At 55.8% G+C, this 22,066-nt stretch overlaps 1 protein-coding gene across 1 annotated transcript; it reads right to left on the bottom strand.

The window, feature by feature from the left end:
* Positions 1-1,032: 1,032 nt before the first annotated feature.
* OTOS (otospiralin) lies at positions 1,033-5,875 on the bottom strand. Its single transcript, XM_032762086.2, has 5 exons — positions 5,797-5,875; positions 2,650-2,722; positions 2,298-2,473; positions 2,088-2,114; positions 1,033-1,361 (listed from the first exon to the last, which is right to left on the bottom strand). The coding sequence occupies exons 3-5, from the start codon at positions 2,428-2,430 to the stop codon at positions 1,177-1,179; spliced, it is 345 nt and encodes a 114-aa protein (XP_032617977.1). The 5' UTR covers positions 2,431-2,473; positions 2,650-2,722; positions 5,797-5,875; the 3' UTR covers positions 1,033-1,176.
* Positions 5,876-22,066: the final 16,191 nt, after the last annotated feature.

The following is a 22,066-nucleotide window of genomic DNA, read 5'->3' as shown; positions in this document are numbered from 1 at the left end:
TTAAGAGGCCTTAGAGGAGGTGGGTTTGGGGGTTAGGCTGTAGAGAAGGGGAGCGGGGGGCGGTATGGAGGAAGGTAGTTCCAGGGACAGGAATTGAGCTGAAATGTGAGGGGGGTGTGTGGCCTGAAAAGGGGCCGCCTGGCCTGAGTGGACAGTGTGGGATGCAGGGAGAAGCTGGCAGTGGACATGGGGTGAGCCTCATGCCATGCCAATGTGCATCACCCTGAAGGACCCAAGTGAAAGTCAGTCCGATGGAACAGGGGCTTCGCAGTGACCAAGAAGAGTGACCCATTAAGTCGAGGTCTTCGCTAGCTAAGGGATGGAGCTGTGGGTCTCCACGGTCTGCTTGTACACCCTGCAGGGATGGGGGGCTCACCACCTGTGCAGAGGCCATCCCATTGCTGGAGGCCCATCCCCTCCAGTGCCCGGCCTTCCAGTGCCTCAGGGTGCCCAGGTGAAGCCCCCTTCCTCCCAGCATCCTCAAAGCCTACAGCCGTCCCTGGAAGACAGAGCCTGCCCAGGCCCCGCTGTCCCTGACCGATGACAGATACAGACGGGGTTTCTCAGTTCGGTTTCCTGCTGCCTCCTGGGCACTGCTCCCAGGGGTGTGTCATGGTGTGGAGTCAGCCCAGCCCTGACTGTGGGTTTGCCTGCTGCCCAGCTTAGTGGCCCAGAGCGGGGGTGCCTGGACTAGAATCTAGCTCCCCCCTAACTACAGCTGTGTGACCTTAACAAGTCAGGCAGTGACCTCATGTCTCTGCCTCAGTTTCCTCACCTGTAACCTGGGGGAACTGCAGCACCCCCCAGGATCACTGTGGGAAATGGATGAGAGAGAGACACAGAAAACCAGTCCTGAGCCTGCCCAGGATATAAGATCCCTTGCTGATGCCAATGTGGGTGGAAACGTTGCACATTTATGAAAGAGATTATGAAAGTGCTCCCCAGGAATCAAAATAAAACCAGCTTCATTTGTGAAATAAACTAAATGGGGCCTGAGCGCAGCGGTCCTTGAAAGACAACCCACAACGCTGGTTGTGCATCTTCAGTCCAGAGTTTATTGAGCGTGAGACCAGGCCTGACTCCTGCAGGGGCCAGGTTTTTGCGGGGACTCCATGCATGCGGAGGCCCGACTGAGTGCAGCCTGGTGGGGTGGGCGGGCACCGGGCTGGACACCGTTCAGTCCTCCTGATAGGGAACATGGAAGCCCAGGGTGCTCCCCAGGGGGAAGTGCGCAAAGAAGGTGCGGGCCATGTCCTCGATCTGGGGATAGGCCCCCAGGGCCTGGAAGTGCTGCACATAGTTCCAGAAGTCAGAGGTGGAGAAAGGCCAGTAGGGCATAGCCGGCAGCTCCGCGTAAGGGTCTGAAAGACACATGACACCTGCCTTGGGGGCTGTCCCCATGGTCCTGCCTGGAGACACCGTCCTCGGAGGTCTCAAGGCAAGTGGATGGTTCCCAGCTGTGCCCACAGTGATACAACCTTCCCAGAGTGGGGGCCTGAGCCCGTCCCCTCTCATCAGTGGGGTGATGATCTAGGTCCTTGGGGATATCTGGTCTGGGAGACAGAGGAAGAGGAAGAAGGGGAAGAGAGGGAGGGGGAGGCCTGTCCTGTTTGAGGAAGGAGTTGTGTGGGGAGGGTGTGGGGCACCGGCAGCCACCTGCTGGGATTTCAGAGGGGAGCACAGACACCCCCTCCGCTACCCCCCATATAACCTGTCCTAAAGCTTGGGCAAGGGCGGCCCTGAAGATACCGGACTGAGCTAGGGCTCAGAGTTGGAAGGGCCTGGGGGCTGGAACCCAGGTCTGAGGGTGGGAATGTCAGGGGTCATGGGACCCTGGCTCCCCCTGCCCAGTGTGTTCCCTGGTGGCTGGAGGGCAGGGTCCCAGCTGGAAGGAGCTCACAGACCCTCTGCTTGCGGAGCTCCAAGCTGGTTCTCCAGGGCCATGTTTTCCACACTGGGGCCTGAGCTGAGCCAGGGCCCCTGATGCGTCTGCTTAGGATAAGAAGCCGCTGCCCTCCCCAGCAGTTTCTCCCCGCTGCACACCAGTTACTTATGCAAATGAAAGGAAAGAAATCTGAGAACGGTACCTCCTTCCTCCTGCACAGGCTTGGCCCCTGCAAAGGAAGAGAAGAGCTGTCACCCAGGAGGACCGCCCAGGAGCCGGTTGGGCCCACCCGACGCCAGCTGCAGGGCTCTGGGGCTTCCCAGCAGCCAGCCTGGGGATGCGTGCAGGAGGGGAGAGAACAGGAGGGCTGTCGGGGTCCCGGTGGCTGCCTCCCTCCAGAGCGGCCCCTCACCTGCGAGAGGCCCCAGCAGGAGGCAGAGCGCCAGCCCCGGCACCACGCAGGCCTGCATCTTCCCGGTGCTTCCTGATCTGCGACTCAGGCCCACCTGCAGCAGGATGAACCCAGGAAGGGCGAGACCACCCATCCGTCAGGGCCGGCTTCCTCTACCAGCCCCAGTATGGGCAGCCCTGGGGAAAATGGCATGGATTTAAAAAAAAAAAATTCTTACTGTTTTCCTAGCAATTTCCATTTCAGTGGTTTCAAACCACTATTTGGAGGTGAAATCCCTGCCTCAATTGGCCTTAATTTCCATGACTGAAGAAATTGCACCCCCTCCACTCTGCCTGGACTCTCCAGAGCTTACCTTGGCTCTGCTCAGCCAGCCGTGCTGCCTGGATGGGCTCTGCTGCCAGCTCAAGGGTCCTCTTTATAGAAGCCTGAACAGTCAAACTGAGTATTCCATCCCCACCGGAGGACTATGGGCTCCTGTTGCCCTGCTGGCAGGCAGAATCAGGGTGTCAGCTTCTGGGAATCTGATCCAAAGTTCAAACTGAGAGAAAAACATCTTGGCTAGGCCATTTCTGAAATTGTTAGGACTGAATTCAACATTGGTACTTGAAACAAACCCAGTTTCCTCTCCGCAAGGAGAGATGCTACGTCCAACACTGGGGCTGGCTCAGATTTCCTCCCGCGTGAGAAGGAGCTGAATAATTCCAGCGCTGCTTCCACTTAAACCAGCAGGCAGGAGGAGCCCCAGGTCAGCAGGACCTGCCTGCAGCATGTCCACTGAGCAGAGTTGCAGTAGGAAGTGTGGGGTTAAGATGGACTTCTGTCTCCAGGTGGGAGCTTCCCTGCGATCCAAAGTGTCAGTCTGTAGGTGGGCAAGAGGCTGTCCCCACCCTGGGACACCAGCAGCTGGCACCAAGAGTCTCTGTGGGTCAGGCCATTCTGACTCCACAGCAGCCCCACTGACCACATTGGTTCCTGTGCTCACCTGTCTCTCCAATAAGTACAGCCTCCTCCTGGTCCTGCTCCTTGGGGTCCCACCACCCCACTGAATCAGGGGCCGAATTTGGTGTGGCAGTCTCCCTTGTCATTCCTGGTCACCCTGGGGGCTGTTTAAGGACTCTGGGACGCTCCTCACTCATGTTTCCCATGGTTCTGGAGTTCAGGGGTCCCCAACTTCATCACAGTCTGCCCACATGTCTCCATCCAAATGCTTAAGGACTCATTTTTTCCCACACAATGCCATACATTTAACCAAAGATACCCAGAGAGGTGGTTAATTTAATTCAGATTGTAAGGCAGCCGCCCACGGATTGGATTTTGGGTTTCCTTTTCAGAAATCTGGAGCCTGTGGCTACAGGAGGCGATGGATTCTTTCAGGGCAGTTGTATTGGGGGTCCGCAAGAGCACCCAGGTCAGTGATTCACTAGGAAGATGCCCTAGGAGGACTCGTGGGACTCAGCATCCTCTCGAGGACCCCACGGGATGCACTGCATTCCCCAGGACCGCGTTGTGGTGACACCTGTGAAATCTCCCCCCGAGGGGAACCCTTCAGAACCTCAGTGCCCAGGGCTGGTCGTGCAACCCCCTCTGCCTCATGCGTGTGCAGATCTCCGGCCCCCAGGAGGAAGCAGGTGCTCAGCACAACTGTTTGTTTGCACATAGAGCTTAGGGGCAGTGGCCCCTCTGAAATCCAGGTGCGGAGGCGAGCACCCAGGCCTGCTTGTTGCCCTTCCCTGCACAGCACAGATTTCTGGTTCCTTACCTGCCCCCTGAGCTGGGAATTTAAGCTCTGAACTCATCATTTTCTTTTCCCGGATTTGGCAGCGCACCTTTCCAGCTACCAACCAAGCCCACGGTCCTTATTTCCATGGTGGCATCAGCTGCTTGGTCACCCAAAGTCCTGCCCTCAATAGGTCTGTTTTGCACGGGGTGGGTGACAGTCCCCTCTTTTCCATGGGAAATGGAACTAGTCTTCGATCTAGTCAAGCGAGAGATCCAATTCCAGATTCCACCCTGAGCATTCCCATCCCTGGGCCCCTCTCCCAGCACCAATATTGTGTCCAGCTGGGTTGGGGGGAGTGTGGCCAGACACGGAGTGAGCTTGCTATGGGAATGAGCCTTCTGCGACCGTGGGAGGTGCTGAAGAAGGGAGGGCCTGGGAGGGCAAGCCAGGAAACAGTCTGGGAGGCCCTGTCTGAAAATGCACAGCCCAGCATCTGCAGTGGACCCAGGACCTCCAAGTCCAGCAGGGAAGGTGGGAGCCAGATGCACAGGGGAGGAGGGTGAGGGTGGGCCGGGCCCTGCCGCAACCTCTGACTGTGATGGGGCTGCCAGAGAGGATGGGCCCATCATCCTTCTGTTAATAACCACATGTCTGAAGACGATGTGAAAATACGCCTATGACGTTAGGAAAGATGAGATATGATAGCATGTACCGTGTCTTTGTAATGACTGAATAAAAGACTACACGTGGAAAAACTCTAGAAGTAGTGATGGTGTTGGACGGTGGACCTATGGGCATATATATGTGGTTTTTCTTCGTTCTGGGTATATGTATGTTCCTTAATTTATTATTTTTATGTAAGGAAAAACATCTTAAAAAGAAACCACCCAGCACCACCAATAGCTGCTGATCCCTCGGGCTGTCCTGGTCCATCTCGCCACTTGCACTGCCCCACCGCCATGCACTGTCCCGCTTCCTGGGTCCTGCAGGGTCACTGTCCCTGGCTGGCCCGGACACAGCCTTCCCTGACCCTACCCGGAGGACCCCGGCTCCCCTGCACCCTGGAGGGCGCCACCCTGGCCACTCACTCATCATTCCTCTCTCACCTGCTCTCTTGCAGCCCACCCAGAATGCCCTCTGTAGGGGTTTGCACACCAAGCCATGTATATTGTGTATATTGTTCTTGGTCAGTGACAGCTCCTAGAGCAATGGTTCTCAAACTGTAAGAATTCCCCAGGGGTCCTGTTAAAATGCAGGTTTAATTCAACAGGTGGGGGGCCTGGGACTCTGCATCCCTAACCAGCTCCCAAGAGCTGAGGATACTACTGGTCCCCCAGCACACTTCGGGCAGTGAGGCACGGGCAGCGGTTCTCAGCCTGAGGGGGTCAGAGTTCCCTGGGGCCTGACCTCAGAGTCCCTGGGGTGCTTGTTAAAATGCAGGTCTCTTTCTGGCCCCCTCCCACTCAGAGTTCTGATTCACGCGCTTGAGGGACCTGGGAATCTGCATTTCCAACACGTCTCTAGGTGGTGCTGGGCAGGTCCAGGGCCACCAGCTCAAGAAGTAGCTGTTAACCCTGGGGGCACATTGGGACCACCTGGGAGCTTTTGAATAGTCAGGATTTCTAGCTTCCTAACGTGAGATTCTGAGTTAACGGGTCCAGGTCTCGGTGGTTTTGAAATTTCTCCAGGTGACTCTGCAGGGTCCCTGCTCCCCTGACCCAGCCCCCGCCCCCGCCCCTGCCCCTGCCCCTGCCCCTGCCCCGCACAGTCCCCACCCACCGTGGATGCATCGGAGGCCTCTGGAAGTCTCGTCTGCCTGGGGCGAGAACATGCTGACACACACAAGACGGTCTTGGTGGGCACTGGTGGGTCCCAAGCCAACCAGGCAGTGCCGGGCTGCGGGCACCGCTGGCAGTGCAGAGATCGGGCGGTCTCTGGTGCCCCCTGCTGTCCAGCTTGGGAACACCAAGCCTGGGCTATCGCGGATGTCACTGAGCCTGGGGTGCCCAGGCCTGTGCCCAGCCCACCTCTGTTTCCTGGAGGAACAGGCCAAGCACAGACCCTTGTTCATGATTTAAAGTCCTAAAGACACAGTACGCCCGGACATGGGCTCTGGAGGGCTGTGCCTCCTGCGTGCTCCTCCCTGTCCCCTTGTCTTGGTCTTCACTGAATGCCACAGACTGGGCATTTATAAAGGGCAGAAGTTTGTTCAGCTCACACTTCTGGAGGCTGGAGAGTCCAAGCCTGGGCAGCGACCTCGGGGAGGGCCTTGTGCTGCTCCACAGCACGTCTGGGAATCAAAGGGGCCCCGTGGCAAGAGGAAGCTGAGCTTGCCTTTATAACAGAGGTGCTCCCGAGAGGGTTGACCCACACCGGACAGGAAGCACCAGCCCCTCTTCACCGACAAACCGCTCCCAAAGGCCCCGTCATGACACCGCCATCATGGTGACCAGATTTGGACCTGTGTTCCGGAGCAGACAGGCCATATTCAAGCCTCCCTCCCCTCGGCTGCCAGGGAGGCTTCTGGAAAGTCCACACGGCTCCCACGTCTGGCCTCAGAGCCCAGGCTCCTGCTGCTGACTCGCTTCCCAGCTCCACTCTCACCAGCCCGCCATCAGGGCCCCAGGAACATGCCCCCTGCTTCGGCATTGGGGCTCTGCTCGCTGCCTGGAACCTGTCCACCCCTCCCAGAGCCCAGGACCCTCGGGCGGCCTCCTCGGCAGCCCACCCTAACCCCCATCCCTCTGTCCCTGTCCTCGTTGTCCTCGGTCCCAGCAGGTGACACAGCCTCCTTGCAGCCCACCCCTGCCCCCATCACCCTGTCCCATGTCCTCGGTCCCATCAGGGGACGCGGCTTCCTCACAGCCCATCCCAGCCCCCATCACCCTGTCCCATGTCCTCGGTCCCAGCAGGTGACACAGCCTCCTTGCAGCCCACCCCTGCCCCCATCACCCTGTCCCATGTCCTCGGTCCCAGCAGGGGACGCGGCTTCCTCACAGCCCACCCCACCCCCATCCCCCCAGTCCGTGTCCTTGATGTCCTCGGTCTCAGCAAGGGATGCGGCCTCCTGCCTGGCTGTGTCCTGCCTGCCTCCTCTCCGAGCCTGTGTTAGTGCCTGGTCCAGGTCCACCCAGCCAGTCAGTGTCAGAGCCCACCGTGCCCGCAGGCCGGCCACCCTGCTGTCCTCACTGAGCCACAGGGAACGTGGCCCTCCCCACCCTCACTGCCCACTCACTTCTCAGCTGCTGTCTTCTGCTCCCTCCATAAACCCGAGGACAGAGCCCAGGTACCCAAGGAGTGAGGATAAGGGCGCCCTCTGACAGTCACCTACGTGGGTTCCCAACCCCACCGGTGCCAATTGTCCTTGTTATTTAAATAAAATAACTAAATGTCTTGAATTCTAATGAACATGAAAAGAAAGAGCTTTTTGGATTAAAACTAAGTTGACTTGGAGAGGCCTACCTACAGTGAAAATCACTAAAAACTGTCAAATTAGATGCAGGTGTGACAGCTTTAAAAGATTAGAACCAAAGTAGCGAAAATCCAGGTGGACCTGACTTCAGATTTCAGATCACGGGCGTCTGAAGGCTCCGTTCTCAGGAAACCAAGCTAGGAATGAGGAGGTGGCGTAGCGGAGGTGCACCCCAGGGGCGCTGTTCCCACCGGATGCTGCACGGCTGGGCCTCCTGGTAACGATGCATGGCAGGAGACAGTCAGAGAAAAGCCCCCACCATGTCACAAGACTGTCCCGTAAAGGTGGCAGATTTGAAAGCTAAACTGTTTAAGGCCCATTTGCTTCTTCTTTTAAAAAAAGATATAATTCCTTCCTTTAACCAACCCAGAATTCCTGACCAGGTCCCAGTTCAGGGCCTGAGAGGCTTCTCCTGAAACAAAGGGGAACCTAGCCTGGGGTCGAGTGGGGCTGGGGTTGTGGGGGGCCCTTGGGACCCTAGTTGTCCTGAAAAAAAGTACAAGATGCCATGTTAGATGTAAATTTCAAATAATGAATGAATACTTTTTTTAGTATAAGCGTGTCCCAAATATTGCCAGGGACATATTCATACTGATAAGCATCCTTGTTTAACTGAAATTCCCATTTTACCTGTTTTTCTTTCTTTTTCTTTTCCTTTTTTTGCCAAATCTGGTAACGCTGCACAGGACAGAAGCCTGTGGACCCGCCAGGCCCCTGGCTCCATGCCCAGGTCTGGCCAAAAGCCAAGACTTTGAACACAGGCTGGAGGGGAGAAGGGGCTCCAGGCTCCCGACCACCAGCGTGGCCCTAGCCCTGGAGGCAAGGCAGGCAGCTCCCCACACCCACGAGGGTCTTTTCTGAGATGCTTCCTCCTGGAACTCTAGGGTTGTGGTCATTACACGATGTGAGCAGACGGGCTGCAGCCCTGAACCTCCCTGTCAGCTGAGGCCCCTGGCCCAGGGACTCGGCTGTCTGGAGCTGGCCTGGGCTGGGCTCACCACAGAGAGAAGCTGATAGAGTCAGCGAGGCGGGCAGGTCATGCCTCTCTCAGGCAGAGCCTCCTTCTCTCAGGCTTGGAGCCAGGGATGGGGACACAGGGCAGAGGCAGCCCTCTCATGACTCGGGGAGAGAAGCACCAGCTTTCCAGGTGGGCTGTGACAGGTGCCTGAATCCCATGACGGGACCCACACTCCACATGCCCTGATACAGGCACCTGAGGGCCCTGCGCTTCTTGGTGGAAACGTCTCCTGAGAGGCCGGCCAGGGCCCCAGTGCCTTGGGGAAGCAGGAGGAATCTCCACGGGCACGAGGCTGGGCTGGGGTGGCCTGGCCTGGCTGCACGGGAGGAAAGGGACCCGGGGAAGGGAAGGGCCCACGGCCCCCACACCCTTGGAGCAACAGAAGGCGGGAGACGCCCGCTCATCTTCCTCTTTCTGGAGGACCCAAAGCCTCCAACAGCCGCACCCAGACACTGCATCAACATTTAGCCAGTGTTGTCTCAGCCTAAAGAATGTGTGTGCGTGTGCGTGTGAGTGTGCATGCATGTGCATGTCCATGTGTGAGGTGGTGTGTGTGTCTGTGCACGTGTATGTGCATGTGTATTTGTGTTTGCGTGCTTGGATGCATGTGTGGGATGTGTGGGTGTGGCATGTGCATGGGTGTATGTCTGTGTATTGTGTGTGTGGGGGGGGCCTGCATGAGTGTGCTGTGAGCTATGTGGGTGGGGTGTGGGGTGTGTACTTGTATATGTGCATGTCTGTGTATTGTGTGTGGGGGAGGCCTGCATGTGGTGCTCTGTACACACATGGGTGGGGTGTGTGTATGTGTGCATGCATGTGTACTGTGTCCATGTGCATGTGTGCACTGTGTGCTCTGTGGGTGGGGTGTAGGTTGTGTGTGTGGGGGGTGTGTGTGTGTACTGTGTCTGTGTGCATGTGTGTGGTGTGTGCTGAGCGGGTGGGTGTGGGGTGTGTAGGGGTGTGTGCATGTGTGTGTTCGTGTGCATGTGTGTGCCCGTGTGCATGTGTGTGGTGTGTGTGGTTTGTGTGCATGGGCATGTGCTCTACCTGGGAAGTGACCCAGGCAGTGGGAATGTAGTACTGGGAGCAAGAGAGCAGGGAAGGAGAAACAGGGTGAGTTGCGGTCTTGGTGCTGCTGCGGGCAGCAGGGGGCATGCCCCGGGGCTTCTGATCCTCAGCCTAGAAGGAGGCGTGTGCATCCACTCCACTGTCTCCCATCTCCACTGGCTGGGGGCTGCCCCGTGGGATAAACTCCCCCACTTCATGTTTGGGGTGCCCACTGGGCTCCTGCAGGCTTCCAGAGCAGTGATCTCGAGAAGTCAGGGAGGAAGCAGGAAGTAGGAGCAGGAGCTGCAGGTGAGGTGAGGCCTGGGCGGAGCGCGTTGCTGCAGCTGAGGCTGGAGTTAGAGGGACCACGAGGAGTGAGGTGGGACGAGGAGGTACGCCGATACCTGCATCCCTCAGTCCTCCTGACATATGGGTCTCTGGGGACACAGGGGCCAGCTCCAAGGGGGACCCAGAGCCAAGCCAAAGATAGAGCCCAAGAGACCTGCCTGCCAGAAGGCAGAGCGTGACCCCCGGAAGGCCATCAGTTACCTCCTTGTTTGATCAAATAGGCAGATACTTGCTTCAGGTGAGGGGGGAGGTGGGTCTCCCCACAACAGCATCACCGCTTGGTGAGAAAGGTCTGCGCCATTCCAGCTCGTGTCCCCAGCAGCTGCTCTGTGCCACACCCCTCCATGGACTGTCCCCTGAAATCCTCGGCTCCCAGCAGGGTCAGCGCTGTTCTTATTGTCCGCATCTCCCCGGAGAGGAAACAGGCTCCGCAAGGGAAGGCACCTGCCCAGAGCGCGCAGCAAAGACTGGAGTGGGAAAGGAAGCCCAGTCTCAGGGCGGCCCCAGCAGGTAAGGGTCAGACCACCCTTCCTGCCTCTTCCAAGACACTCCAGGTGTGCCCCTCTGTCACCTGCACAGAGGCCCACTCAGAAGGCCTGGGCAGGGCCTGAGTTTCTGCACGGATGCCCTGCTCCTCCGGGAGCCCCGGGCGGGGCCCGAGCTTCTGCACGGATGCCCTGGTCCTCCGAGAGCCCTGGGACTGCAGGTTGCTGATGCCGAGGCCTCCCAGACGGAACTGTGCAGCCCATCCTATGAGGCCAACTCTGCGAGTGCTGCTGCTTCCTCACTCCAGTGCAGGGGGCTGGGGCTCCATCCTTCCAGGTGTCTATCCGTAAGAATGCCTGGGGGCTCTCTAAGCCATGGCTCTCGAAGATAAACAGTGGCAAGACAACTGCAGCAGCTTACCAGGGATGCTCGATTCTAAATTTGCTCACACACTGGGTCCTCGACCATGGGGCCAGGACGCCTGCTTCCAGGAAGACGAGAAGGCAGAGGAGCCCGTAAGGACTCGGTTGGAAGGGAAGGGAGGTGCTCTCCTCCCAGCTCCTTGCCTCCTTCCCAGCTGGCCAGGCACAAGGCCGAGGCTCATGGGCGGCCCGTGGGGTGGGACCACCCACTCCTGGACATTTAGCAAATGGGCATTTGGGATCTCCAAAAAAGAAGAAATTCCTATTGCACAACCCATGTGGATTTGTCTAAGATAAACTTTTCTCCCTGCGTTAGTTTGCCACCTGGAAAAAGATTCCTGAGGGACACAGGTGAGGAAGGGCTAGTTCCAGACCCAGCTGGGAAGGACACCGTCATCCTCTGTCACTGGACACGCGTCCCCTGCCCATCCCCACAGCCGCTCTGTGTGCGCACTGGCTCTTGCCATCCCCTCCTGAACCTGCATACGGACCCCAGTCCAGGGCAGGATGCCTGGAGACGCAGAAAACCAGGGTGTGCAGGGGAGGTGGTCCCCGCCTGGTGACATCCATCTCTGCCTTTGGAGAGAGCTCAGCGGACTCGCAGTCAGAGGACACCTGGACTGAACGAGACCTCCTCCACCCCTCCCTGTCTCCCCTGGGGGAAGGAGGGGCTGGGTCAGACCCTTGCTAAGGTCTTTCCAGGTTCTGATGATCCGGGCTTTCAGGAAACAGAAAGTCCTGAATGGGGATGGAAGTGCACCGGCACACCAGAACCAGGAGAGGGCAGCCCTGGGCAGGCAGCCTCTGCCCAAGGCCACAGGTCCCAGTGGGTGGGCAGGTGAGGTGGGGAGGGGGGGCTGCAAGCTCCCTGGGGCACTTGTGGTGCTGCGCTGCCTGCAGGTAAGGGTGGGGGTCCAGGCATCCCTATCCAGGTCTGTTGCCCAGCTCCTGGGGCCATGCACTGACTGGTCCCACCTTGCAGATGAGAATGGAGGCTCAGAGGGGTGAAAACCTGATGGATGAGAGCTCTGGAGGTCCCCCCAGCTAGATCCCTCCTCTGGGAGAGGCACTCTCCAACTTTGACCCCAGCCCCTCAAACCCAGCCCTCCCAGGCCGTTTTCCCACTGGGGTAACTCAGCCAGACCCAGAGAAGTGCTCTAAACCATTTCCAGTTCAGGATCTTGGAGTGCCCTGGTTTCTTGTGAGATCTCAGGCCAGCCCCTGGGGTCTGGCAAGCAGGTGACAAATGACCAGGTTCACCCCACCCAGGCTGCATCACTCCTGCCCACCCAGAGCCCACACCCTGGAAAACTGCACCTGCCTCTGAGTCCCCAGAACACAGGGGTGGTAGGAGCCCTCTGCACCTGTCTCTGAGGCCCCAAAATGCAGGGCTGGAAGGAGCCCTGGGCTGGGACTTTGCCAGAGCACCCTCCCGCCTCTGGCCAGCTCCTTCCCAGCTGCTGCCACTTCAGCCTCTGAGCTGCACTGAGGCCACAGGTGTCTCATGTGAGAGCATCTTGGCTTCTGGCTCTGCCTCTTACTAGCTGTGGGACCCTGGGCAAGTTACTTAACACCTCTGTGCCTCAGTTTCCCCATCTGTTAAATGGTGGTGACCCTGGGTTGTGAAGGAAACTAAAGAGGAGGGGTCCCTGGCACATAAGAAGCCCTCAACAAAGATTAGCCTCGTTGTTGTCAGAGCTCACCATCTGCAGCTCATATCACCTCCACCTCCCAGGCAGTGACACATGAGGCCCTGCAGTGGCCAGTGGAGACTGGGACTCGGGGTTCTTCCCAGCCCTGTGATGCTTTGGAGAGGAATCACTGCCACCTCTCAGAGGCTGGGGACACTCCACTGGGTCACAGCTCGGGGTCTGCCCCTAGCTGGGGTGGGTAAAAGGACTTGTACTCCGATGGGGTGGGGTGTGAGCCTCGAGGAGAGAGGGCCTCAGAAGGATCCTGCAGGGAGAAATGGACGGTTCTTCCACCCCACCAAGAAGACGTGTGAGAGACACCAGGCGGACGTGCAGGGAGGGAGGGGCTGAGCCTCCCAGGCTGGCTCATGCCCCAGGCTAGGAAGGGATCCCTACCAGTGAGTCTGGCCTAGGCTGTGACAGGCTGTGCGACTGGGCAGGACACTCACCATCTCCATACCTCAGCTTCCATATCTGAGAAGAGTAAAATGATAAGATTGTGTCCAGGAAGCTCCTGGCATGTGGCATCAGCTCTCGGTGATATCCACAAGGTTCAAGGTACAAGCCTGCATTTAGGGAGGATGGGGAAACGCGGTGGCAGGATCGGGGTTAGAAAGCATTGGTGTCAGACAGCATTGGCTGAGACAGCACTGGGCTTAGACAGATGTTCTGTCCATGAAACAAAATGGGAGGCCACAATAAAAGCTGCATTCTGAAACAACGAACATTACTGGCCATTGAAAATGCAATAATCTAAATTTTAAAAATTAGCAGAAAGGTAAGAAGACAACAAAAGTCTCTCCTAAAATAGAACAAAAAGACAAAATAAGGAAAATTGCTGAGAAAAGTAGAAATATTAGAGGCTCAACTCAGCAGAGCCAATGTCCACAGCAATCACGAAAATATAGCAAGTCTCCTTCCGGCGAAGGAGAAGAGCGTCTCTGATGACCAGGCTCACTCTCTGCCCTCTTCCTCTCTTCCTTTTGCTCTTGCTCTGTCTCTGAAGTCAGAACCCTCACTCTGGGAGAGGCCAGAAGAGGAAAAACCCCACAAGAAGGCACAGCTTTGGACATTTCAGGACACTGGAAACCAAATAAAAGCTTACAGGTATCCAACCTGCACGGGCAGATCACATAAAAAGGGCAGGAACTCAAAAAGCATCAGGTCTCTCTATGGTCACACTGGAAGCTGGGACGTATGGCAAGATGCCCCAAGTACTTTGGATAGAACCTAGAATATCGCACCTAAAAGGTGAGCAGTCAACCATTACGATTGAAAAGGGTATTTTCAGACCTACTAGGACTCAACATTTTATTTCCCATGTTCCCTTTCTTAAGACTCTACTAGAACTGTGTTTGGGTGACGTAGTGTACAGAGAAACTATAGGATAGGATACAGAAAACAGGTTGCACAACTCAGAAGAGAGGTGAAGGGAGTCCCCCAGAGTGGCAGGTACAACTCGGGTCCAGAGAATCAAGACTCCAGAGGAAAGGGCAAAGGTCCGAAGAGGGAAATTGCCAGGAGAAAAGGAAAATGGAAGCAATGGATTATCTGGTGTATTTCAGCGTTTGAAAATGTATTGCTGGCATTTGAGAATTCTGTTAGAACATCTGGAATATAAATAGGCACATAGAAAGCTAACTTTTTGTTTTTAAATAAAAGCAAGGCAATAACTAACTCCAGGAAAATAAAAATGTGCTGAGAAAGAAATACCATTAGAAGGCACTACCTAGCTCAGGGTTATGTTTTACTTACCTGATCGTGATCCCATGAGGCATGAATATTGACTTAACTCAAACCATGATATGGCTATTTTGGGAGGAAGACGAAAGGAAAATTAGTGTGAGACAGCAACAATTCAATAGATAAGGTCTCAGATGACAAAGAGAGAGCGGTGCATTAGTTACCTATTTCAGAGTAACAAATTACTCCCAAAACACATGGGCTCAAGATAACAGACTCCAAATCACAAATGTTTATTATTTCATGAGTGGGTCAGGAATCCAGGCACAAGACCACTAGGTCTTCTGACGCAGTGTCTCTTGCAAGTTATCAGCTGGAGGACAGTCACCTGAAGGCACGACTGGGGAAAGATCCACTTCACTCACATACCTGTCACCAGGATTCGGATCCCTAATGCCTGGTGGCCTCCTTGCCACATGGCCTCTCCATAGGGCAGCTCCCATCGGGGCCACTGGCCTCTCCCAGAGTGAGGGTTGTGACTTCAGAGACAGACAAGAGAGGGAGAGCAAGATGGAAGTCTTTTTGTAACCCATTACATTTGCCATACTTCACACAATTGATCCATCATGACGCCCTGCCCTCACTCAAGGGGAGAGAATTATACAAGGGTGTGAACACCAGGAGCCAGAGATCAGTGGGGACCATCGCAAAGGATCTCTTCACTGGAGATGTGTATTGGTCAGGGTTTTCCAGAGAAACAGAACAAATAGAATATCAGTAGGATATGTGTGTGTGTGGAGAGAGAGAGAGACTTATTTAAGGAACTAATCCATGCAATTGTGGAGGCTGGCGAACTCAAAGTCCATAGAGCAGGCAGCAGGCTGGAGACCCAGGGAAGAGCTGATGTTGCCATCTTGGGTCTAAAGACTGTTTGGAGGCAGAATTCCTTCTCTAGGGAAACTCAGTCTTTTCTCTTAAAGCCTTCAACTAATTGGATGAGGGCCACTCCCATTATAAAGAGTGATCTGTTTTAATCAGTCAACTGATATAAATGTTAATCTCATTTTTTTTTTTTTTTTTGACAGAGTCTCGCTCTCTCGCCCAGGCTAGAGTGCAGTGGTGCAATCTCAGCTCACTGCAACCTCTGACTCCCTGATTCAAGAGATTCTCCTGCCTCAGCCTCCCGAGTAGCTGGGATTACAGGCATGTGCCACCAAGCCCAGTTAATTTTTGTATTTTTAGTAGAGACGGAGTTTGACCATGTTGGCCAGGCTGGTCTTGATCTCCTGACCTCGTGTTCCGCCCACCTCAGCCTCCCAAAGTGCTGGGATTACAGGCGTGAGCCACCGCGCCTGGACAATCTCATTTTTAAAATGCCTTTACATTGACATCGAGACACGGGTTTGGCCAAACAACTGGGTACCACAGACTTGCCCAGTTGACACATAAAATTAATGCCATTAAAGGTGTTCTTTGGAAATACTGCATGTAGGTGAAGACTAGGAGAGCAGCTAGCAGAGGTGAGAGTGGGTGCTTCCAGGAGGTGGGGTGGGTGCTGTGGAGGGTGGGACCACAGCATTGACCCTGTGCTATAGGTGCAGAGGGCTGGGGGCTGAGTGGGCACAGATGAGCCAGTGAGGCCCTGGGCTCAGGAAGTGCAGGGTGGGGCTGAGATTCCTCTGTGTGCCCAGCCCCTGCTGGATGTGGGAGTAGGGGGTCTCGTCCTGAAGGAAACTGGAAGACATGAACGAAAGCCGCGGGCCGGCCTGAGCCCACAGCAATGGGAATGGTGCAGCAGCCACCATCTGGGTTGCAGGCAGCTGGCGATGCCAGAGAACTTCCTCCTGTGCCAGGGAGGGGGTCTGGCCAGCAACAGACTGCAGGGGATGGTGGAATCTCCTCCCCCAAATTCAAGCAGCCGGTGGTGTTTATGAGGCTTACAGGCAGGCCAGGGGCTCCAGAGCCCTGCCTTGCCAAGGTTCCTAATTGCGGGAGGGAGACCCAGGCTGGGCCAATTCTGTGCAGCCTGCAATAGATCCATTGTTCACCCCTATTCACCGCCACATAAAAGCCGAATTTATGGGAACCAGGGCTCAGTGTGTTTCTCAGCCTGGCTGAGGCATCCGGGCGGTGTGGCCCCGTCACGCCGCCGTTGGGGCCCCCCTGGGCTCTGCAGCCTTTGAGGGTCTCTGCTGGGAGTCGGGCACCAGCCCATCGCCCTCCTCCCTCTGACTTTTTGGCTCTGCCCTCCCTGACGTTGTTGGAAACAGGGAGATGAAAGAGCAGGTTGCCTGTTTCACTTCTGGCTGCTTGTCCTAGATTCGTTGATTCATCCCAGAAGCAGGTATTGTGAGCCCACAGGGTGGGGAGTCAGAGGCGCTTGCTGGGCCAAGAACCACATCTCAGAATTAAAGGGATGGAGATGCCTTTGAGATGTGTGCTGAATCACTCCGGATGGCTGGGAGGCAGCTCTCCAGCCCACTGGCCTCGAAGGCAGAACCTTGACCCCTGCTCTGCTCCCAGGGAGATGCCAGCCACTTACGCCACAGGCAGGCCAAATGATTGTACACACTGCAGAAGGAGATATATATATATATTATTTTTATGAAAAAAAGACAATTGCCTCTCATTTCTCCAGGTCCCCTCTCTGAGCAAACGCTCAGTGCTAACGGCCCGGTGTGGACAGACCCTGTCCCCTTCCCTCCTGGGCCGGGCTGGGCACTGCAGGCAGATCAGACCACACACATTCGTCCACAGCTGCATTTTCTCATTCAAGGATACATTCTGGACATCTGCCAGGTCAATATATATTAGACTCATCCATTCACTTTGTTAGGAAAAAAATTGGGGTGAGGCCGGTCACCATTGCGGATAGAGCTCCCGCATGAGGCCCCAACAGAACAGATCAAACCAAAATGAAGGCACTCAGACTAAATGGCACGTAATGAAACTGAAACTTTAAAGAAGCAGACAGGCCCCAAGCAGACCAGTATCACCTGAAAACAGGAGATTCCAGGCTCCCCGAGTCAGGTGATGAGCACATCTCCCTGGCTCTACCCCTTACACAAAAAGCCATCGCCGTCTGCCTCTTGTTCTGATTCTTTGTTCCCACCTTACAAAACCTGCTGTTCTGCCGTTGCCCGGTGGGAGTTCTCATTCTGTTTTGTAGAAACAGAATCGGAGCTCTGCCCCGATTCATGAAGAGTGAATAAAAGCCCATTAGATCTATAAGCAGATGTGCTGTCATTTTGTCTTCCGACATCACTGACAGCTGATAAACCTTAGTACAGGGCTTCTCGGCCTCAGCACTGTAGACACTGGGGGTGGACCAAGTCTCTGCGGTGGGGCCGTCCTGTGCCCTGCGGGGCGTTCAACAGCATCTCCGGTCTCTGCCCACGATGTCCAGGAGCACTCTCCAGTCTAGACAACCCAAATGGTCTCCAGACATCGTCACACCCCCGTGGGGCCCTGCTCAATTGTGTGCACACACCCGCATGCATTCGGCGGATCTCTGCAGGTGCGTGCCCAGGTTACTTCCAGGACCTCGCAACTCTAAGCGGCGAGTCTCCTGTGGGTGCGTGCCAAGGTTTCCAGGACCTCGCAGCTCTAAGCGATGATGCTGGAAACATCCTGAAATGTACCTGACATTCATAATTTTACTTTCATACAACTGATCCCTCCCAGTGAACCTGCTGTGGAAAGGCAGACTTACCTTGTCACGACGCCTAAGCTGCAGGACTTGTGCAAAGCTGCCCCCGTGATCGGAAAGCCCAGCAGTGTGTTCACAGTCACGTGGTTTGATAGATTTTTGCAAAACAAATCAAACCAAACCTTGATGTTTTCAGGCAGCCAGTTAAGCCCATTGTCTTTGCTCTGCCCGCCCTGGCATGGCTGTGTGGTGGGCTGGCTGTGTGGGGCTCTTTACTGCGGGTTTGGTGGAACATCTTTATGAGGTTTGCAATCACTTCTGGGCAGAGCCAAGCCACTGTAAACTGTCCCAGGTCCTGTCCACCATGCTGGCTGGCTGGGGACGGTGACACGAAGGAGCGGGCCTGAGGTCACATCACACAATGAAGGTGTTCCGCTGCTTGCTGTACCAGAAGTGTGCGTGTAAGGAGGGCAGGCTGTGCACACAGGGAGCTGGAAGCCACTCTTGGGAAAGGGTCTGCAGTGGAGGGAGGGTGCAGTTCTTATCAGTGCACTAGCAAAAGGCAGTGGTCTTCTGCCACAGGCCAGGTGCACAATTAGAAACTCACCATACGCTTTTCCCCACCTTTTCAAAAAATGACAAATGGGGAAAATGGAATCCCTGTGTTTGTAGGGCAGAAACCTGCAGCAACATGGCAAAGTCCAGGACACCTGAATGTGGGGTACACGTCACACGCAGTCCCCCCATGGTACCACATCCTGACGCACCTGAATGTGGGGTACACGTCACACGCAGCCCCCCAAGCCCCCCACGGTACCACATCCTGATGCACCTGAATGTGGGGTACACGTCACACACAGCCCCCCCACGGTACCACATCCTGACACATCTTGGCCTGAATAGGTCTGGGGCTTCCAGACACAAGAGAAGCAAAGTTCATAGAGTGATGTGAGGTCGCTGATCAGGCCCCATGAGGCATACCCTGTCACAGAATCTGTGAGGCTCTTGGAGAGTCACTCAGCCGAGCCCCACACTTCTACCTCCAGGATATTCCCCCACCCGGTCAGCTCATGGCCCTCCTGCTGCCGCCCCACCCCGTGCCCACCGTGGGAGCACCCCAGATCAATTTACCAGCAGCCGCTGAGTGACACTCAGACATTCCTACCCTTCCCCAAACCCCTGCAGGGCTTCTGATGGGGCTTCTGACGGCCTGGGACAAAACCCCGAACCTCAGCCCTGCCCGCCTCTAGGGCCTCCCTGGTCTTCCCTCAGTCCCTCAGCACCAGGGTCCTTTCCTGATCCCCAGCCTTTGTCCAGCGGTTCCCTCTGCCGGACACTCCTCTGCCTGCCCCTGCCTGATGCCCGCCTGCCCAATATCTCAGCTGAAGCATCAGAAACCCAGGGGTAATATCAGGTCTGCCGGCTCTACTTGCTTTTTTATTTTTATTTTTATTTATTATTATTATGTTTTTTGAGACAAAGTCTCACTCTATCGCCCAGGCTGGAGTGCAGCGGTGCAATCTTGGCTCACTGCAACCTCTGCTTCCTAGGTTCAAGTGATTCTCTTGCCTCAGCCTCCCAAGCAGCTGGGATTACAGGCGTGCACCACCACACCCAACTAATTTTTATATTTTTTAGTAGAGATGGGGTTTTGTCATGTTGGCCAGGCTGGTCTCGAACTCCTGACCTCAGGTGATCTGCCCCCCTTGGCCTCCCAAAGTGCTGGGAATACAGTCATAAGCCACCGTGCCCAGCCTCTGCTCTCTTTTGGTTACTGGATTTTGTTTTGTTTTGTTTTTCCTTTCCTTTTGCACGAAGCTGAAGGCCATGGTAGTTGAAGTTCACGCCCCTGGGCACTGAAACTCACCCTTCATTGGCCGCTTTAGAGATAACGTTCATAGGGCACCATGGTAACTGTTGCTTCTGCTGTTTTTCGGGAACGTGGGCCAGCTCCTGTCCAGTTCAAGCCAGGAGAGACCACCAACCCTTCCACTGTGCAGAGACCATGGACAGCTACAAAAGTGCAGTGTTCACCAAGGACCCCTGCCTCCCGCCCAGGCTCTGGCCACCTGCTGCACCGCCTTGTGGTCCTGTGTGGCCTCATGGCCCTGTGCAGCCTTGTGGTCCTGTGCATGGTCCTTTGAGGCCTCGTGGTCCTTTGTGGCCTCTTGGTCCTATACCACCTCGTGGTCCTGTAGTGTCAGCTCACAGCTTGTCTCTAGTTCCCCGTGTTCACATTTGTCCACTGTCTGACCCCCAACTACAGTGTCTGCTCCGGGAGCGGGACCGGGTCTGGCTTGTCCCCCACTGTGTCCCCATGTTTGACCTGGCACCCGGCTCACCACAGTGACGAGGGGGCAGGGTGGAGTGAGTGGATGGATTGCAGCAGGGATGGCAGCCTGGGTGGACCTGGGGTGATGGGACGCAGGAGCAGCAGGCAACCTTGGCGCGGGCCTGGCAGGTGTAGCGAGGCATTGCTCTGTGGCCTTCTTGGCCTTGTCACCTCCTGGGCATCCTGACCTGGGCCTCTGGCCCCCATGGTGTGACGTCATCCCTGCGTGAGAGTGGAGGGCCGTGACCCACGCACCACCGCCAGGCTTCTTAGGAGACCGGACCCTCAGGCACCGCGAGGACACAGGAGCTGCGACCCATGGGCCTCGTGGGAACTTGAGTGCCAGCTGCTTCTGCTGCCTGTATGCACGTCAGAGGGAGGGGTCTACTCTTCACCCTTGCCCCCTGAAAACCACCTTAGTGCAGCCAAGGAATGCATCTGAATTCGTGTCCCGGCTGCCACTGCAAAGGCCTGCAGGCTGGGCGGCTTAGACAACAGAATGTCTCTCTCACAGTTCTGGAGGCCGCAAGTCTGCGATCAAGGTGTGGGCAGGGCTGGCTCCTTCTGTGGCTGTGGGAAGGACCTGTCCCAGGTCCCTCTCCTCGGCTTGTAGATGGCTGTCTTCTCCCTGTGTCTCTTCACATCGTCTTCCCTTGGTGCTTTTCTCTGTGTCCAAAAAGGGGACATTTGGATTAGGGTTCACCCCAATGACCTCATCTTAACCTCATTACCTCTGTAAAGACCCCATCTCCAAATAAGGTCACTAGGTGAAGCGCTGGGCATTAGGACTTGAGCATGTGAATTTGGGGGACACAAGTCAGCCCAGAAAACAGCATCCACCCTGCCTTGAGAGGTGCAGAGTAACAGGCTCCCATGTCTGAAGGCCGAGTGCTTTCTCTCCCTTGCCTCGTGTGATTTTCCTCATGTGATCACAGCCCCGAGATCCACGTCCTAATCTTTGGACCCTGTGAATGCCACTTTAGATGGCAAAGGGGACTTTGCAGATGTGATTGCATTAAGGATTTTGAGACAGGAGGTGACCCTGGATTAGTTGGGTGGGCTCTGGATGCCATCATGGGTGTTCCTGTAGGAGAGAGGCAGAGGGAGAGCGGATACACAGGAGGCCACCTGCCGCAGAGGCTGGGGTCAGGGCGATGCAGCCACAAGCCAAGGACTGGCCACCCCCTGACCCTGGAGGAGGCAGAAAGGACTCTCCCTGGAGCCTCTGGGGCGAGCATGGCCCTGCAGGCACCTCACTCAGCCTGCTGGTCTGGAGGGCATGGGGAAGAGGGTAAAGAGCATGGGTAACTATCAGTAACATTAGTAATAATATTGGCATTACTATTTTGACATTATTATATGTATGTTGTGGGACAATGCAATTTTAAAATTATGTTAACGTTGTTAGGAACCAAGATTTTCCACAAAGGATAAAAGAGATGCTGGCATAGAAGGACATACATGTCATCAACAATTTGAATTGGAAATGCCAAGATGAACTCATGACTTGGGGGACAGGCAGCATCTCAGGGCAGGGGGAGGGAGGCGGGCGGCAGCACCCAGAGTCCTCTGCCCGCGGCTCCTTCCAGAAGTGCCTCCTAGCCACAGCTCCCCGAGCACCTGCTTTGTGCCGGCCCTGGCTTCCGGAGCCACTCTGGACTCACATGCACGTGTCTATGGAGGGTGCTGCCCATCTCTCAATGTCCCCAGGCTCCTGCTGGACTGATGTACTTCCTCCCATACTCCAGGGCCTCACTGCGATGAGACCCAGCCCCCCCCTCCTCCAGCTGCCTCCTCCCCTCCCCACTCCTCTCCTGTGCCAGGCTGGTGCCTGCCTCCGCTCCAGAACTGGCTACTCCTCTCCCAAGAATCACCCTCGCCACCTTCCTGTCCATCCACAC

The sequence above is a fragment of the Hylobates moloch genome, unplaced genomic scaffold (genome assembly GCF_009828535.3).
Source record: "Hylobates moloch isolate HMO894 unplaced genomic scaffold, HMol_V3 SCAFFOLD_1, whole genome shotgun sequence".
Classification (NCBI taxonomy): domain Eukaryota; kingdom Metazoa; phylum Chordata; class Mammalia; order Primates; family Hylobatidae; genus Hylobates; species Hylobates moloch.
The sequence above is the reverse complement of the archived record's forward strand: the minus strand, read 5'-3'. Positions and strand labels throughout refer to the sequence as shown.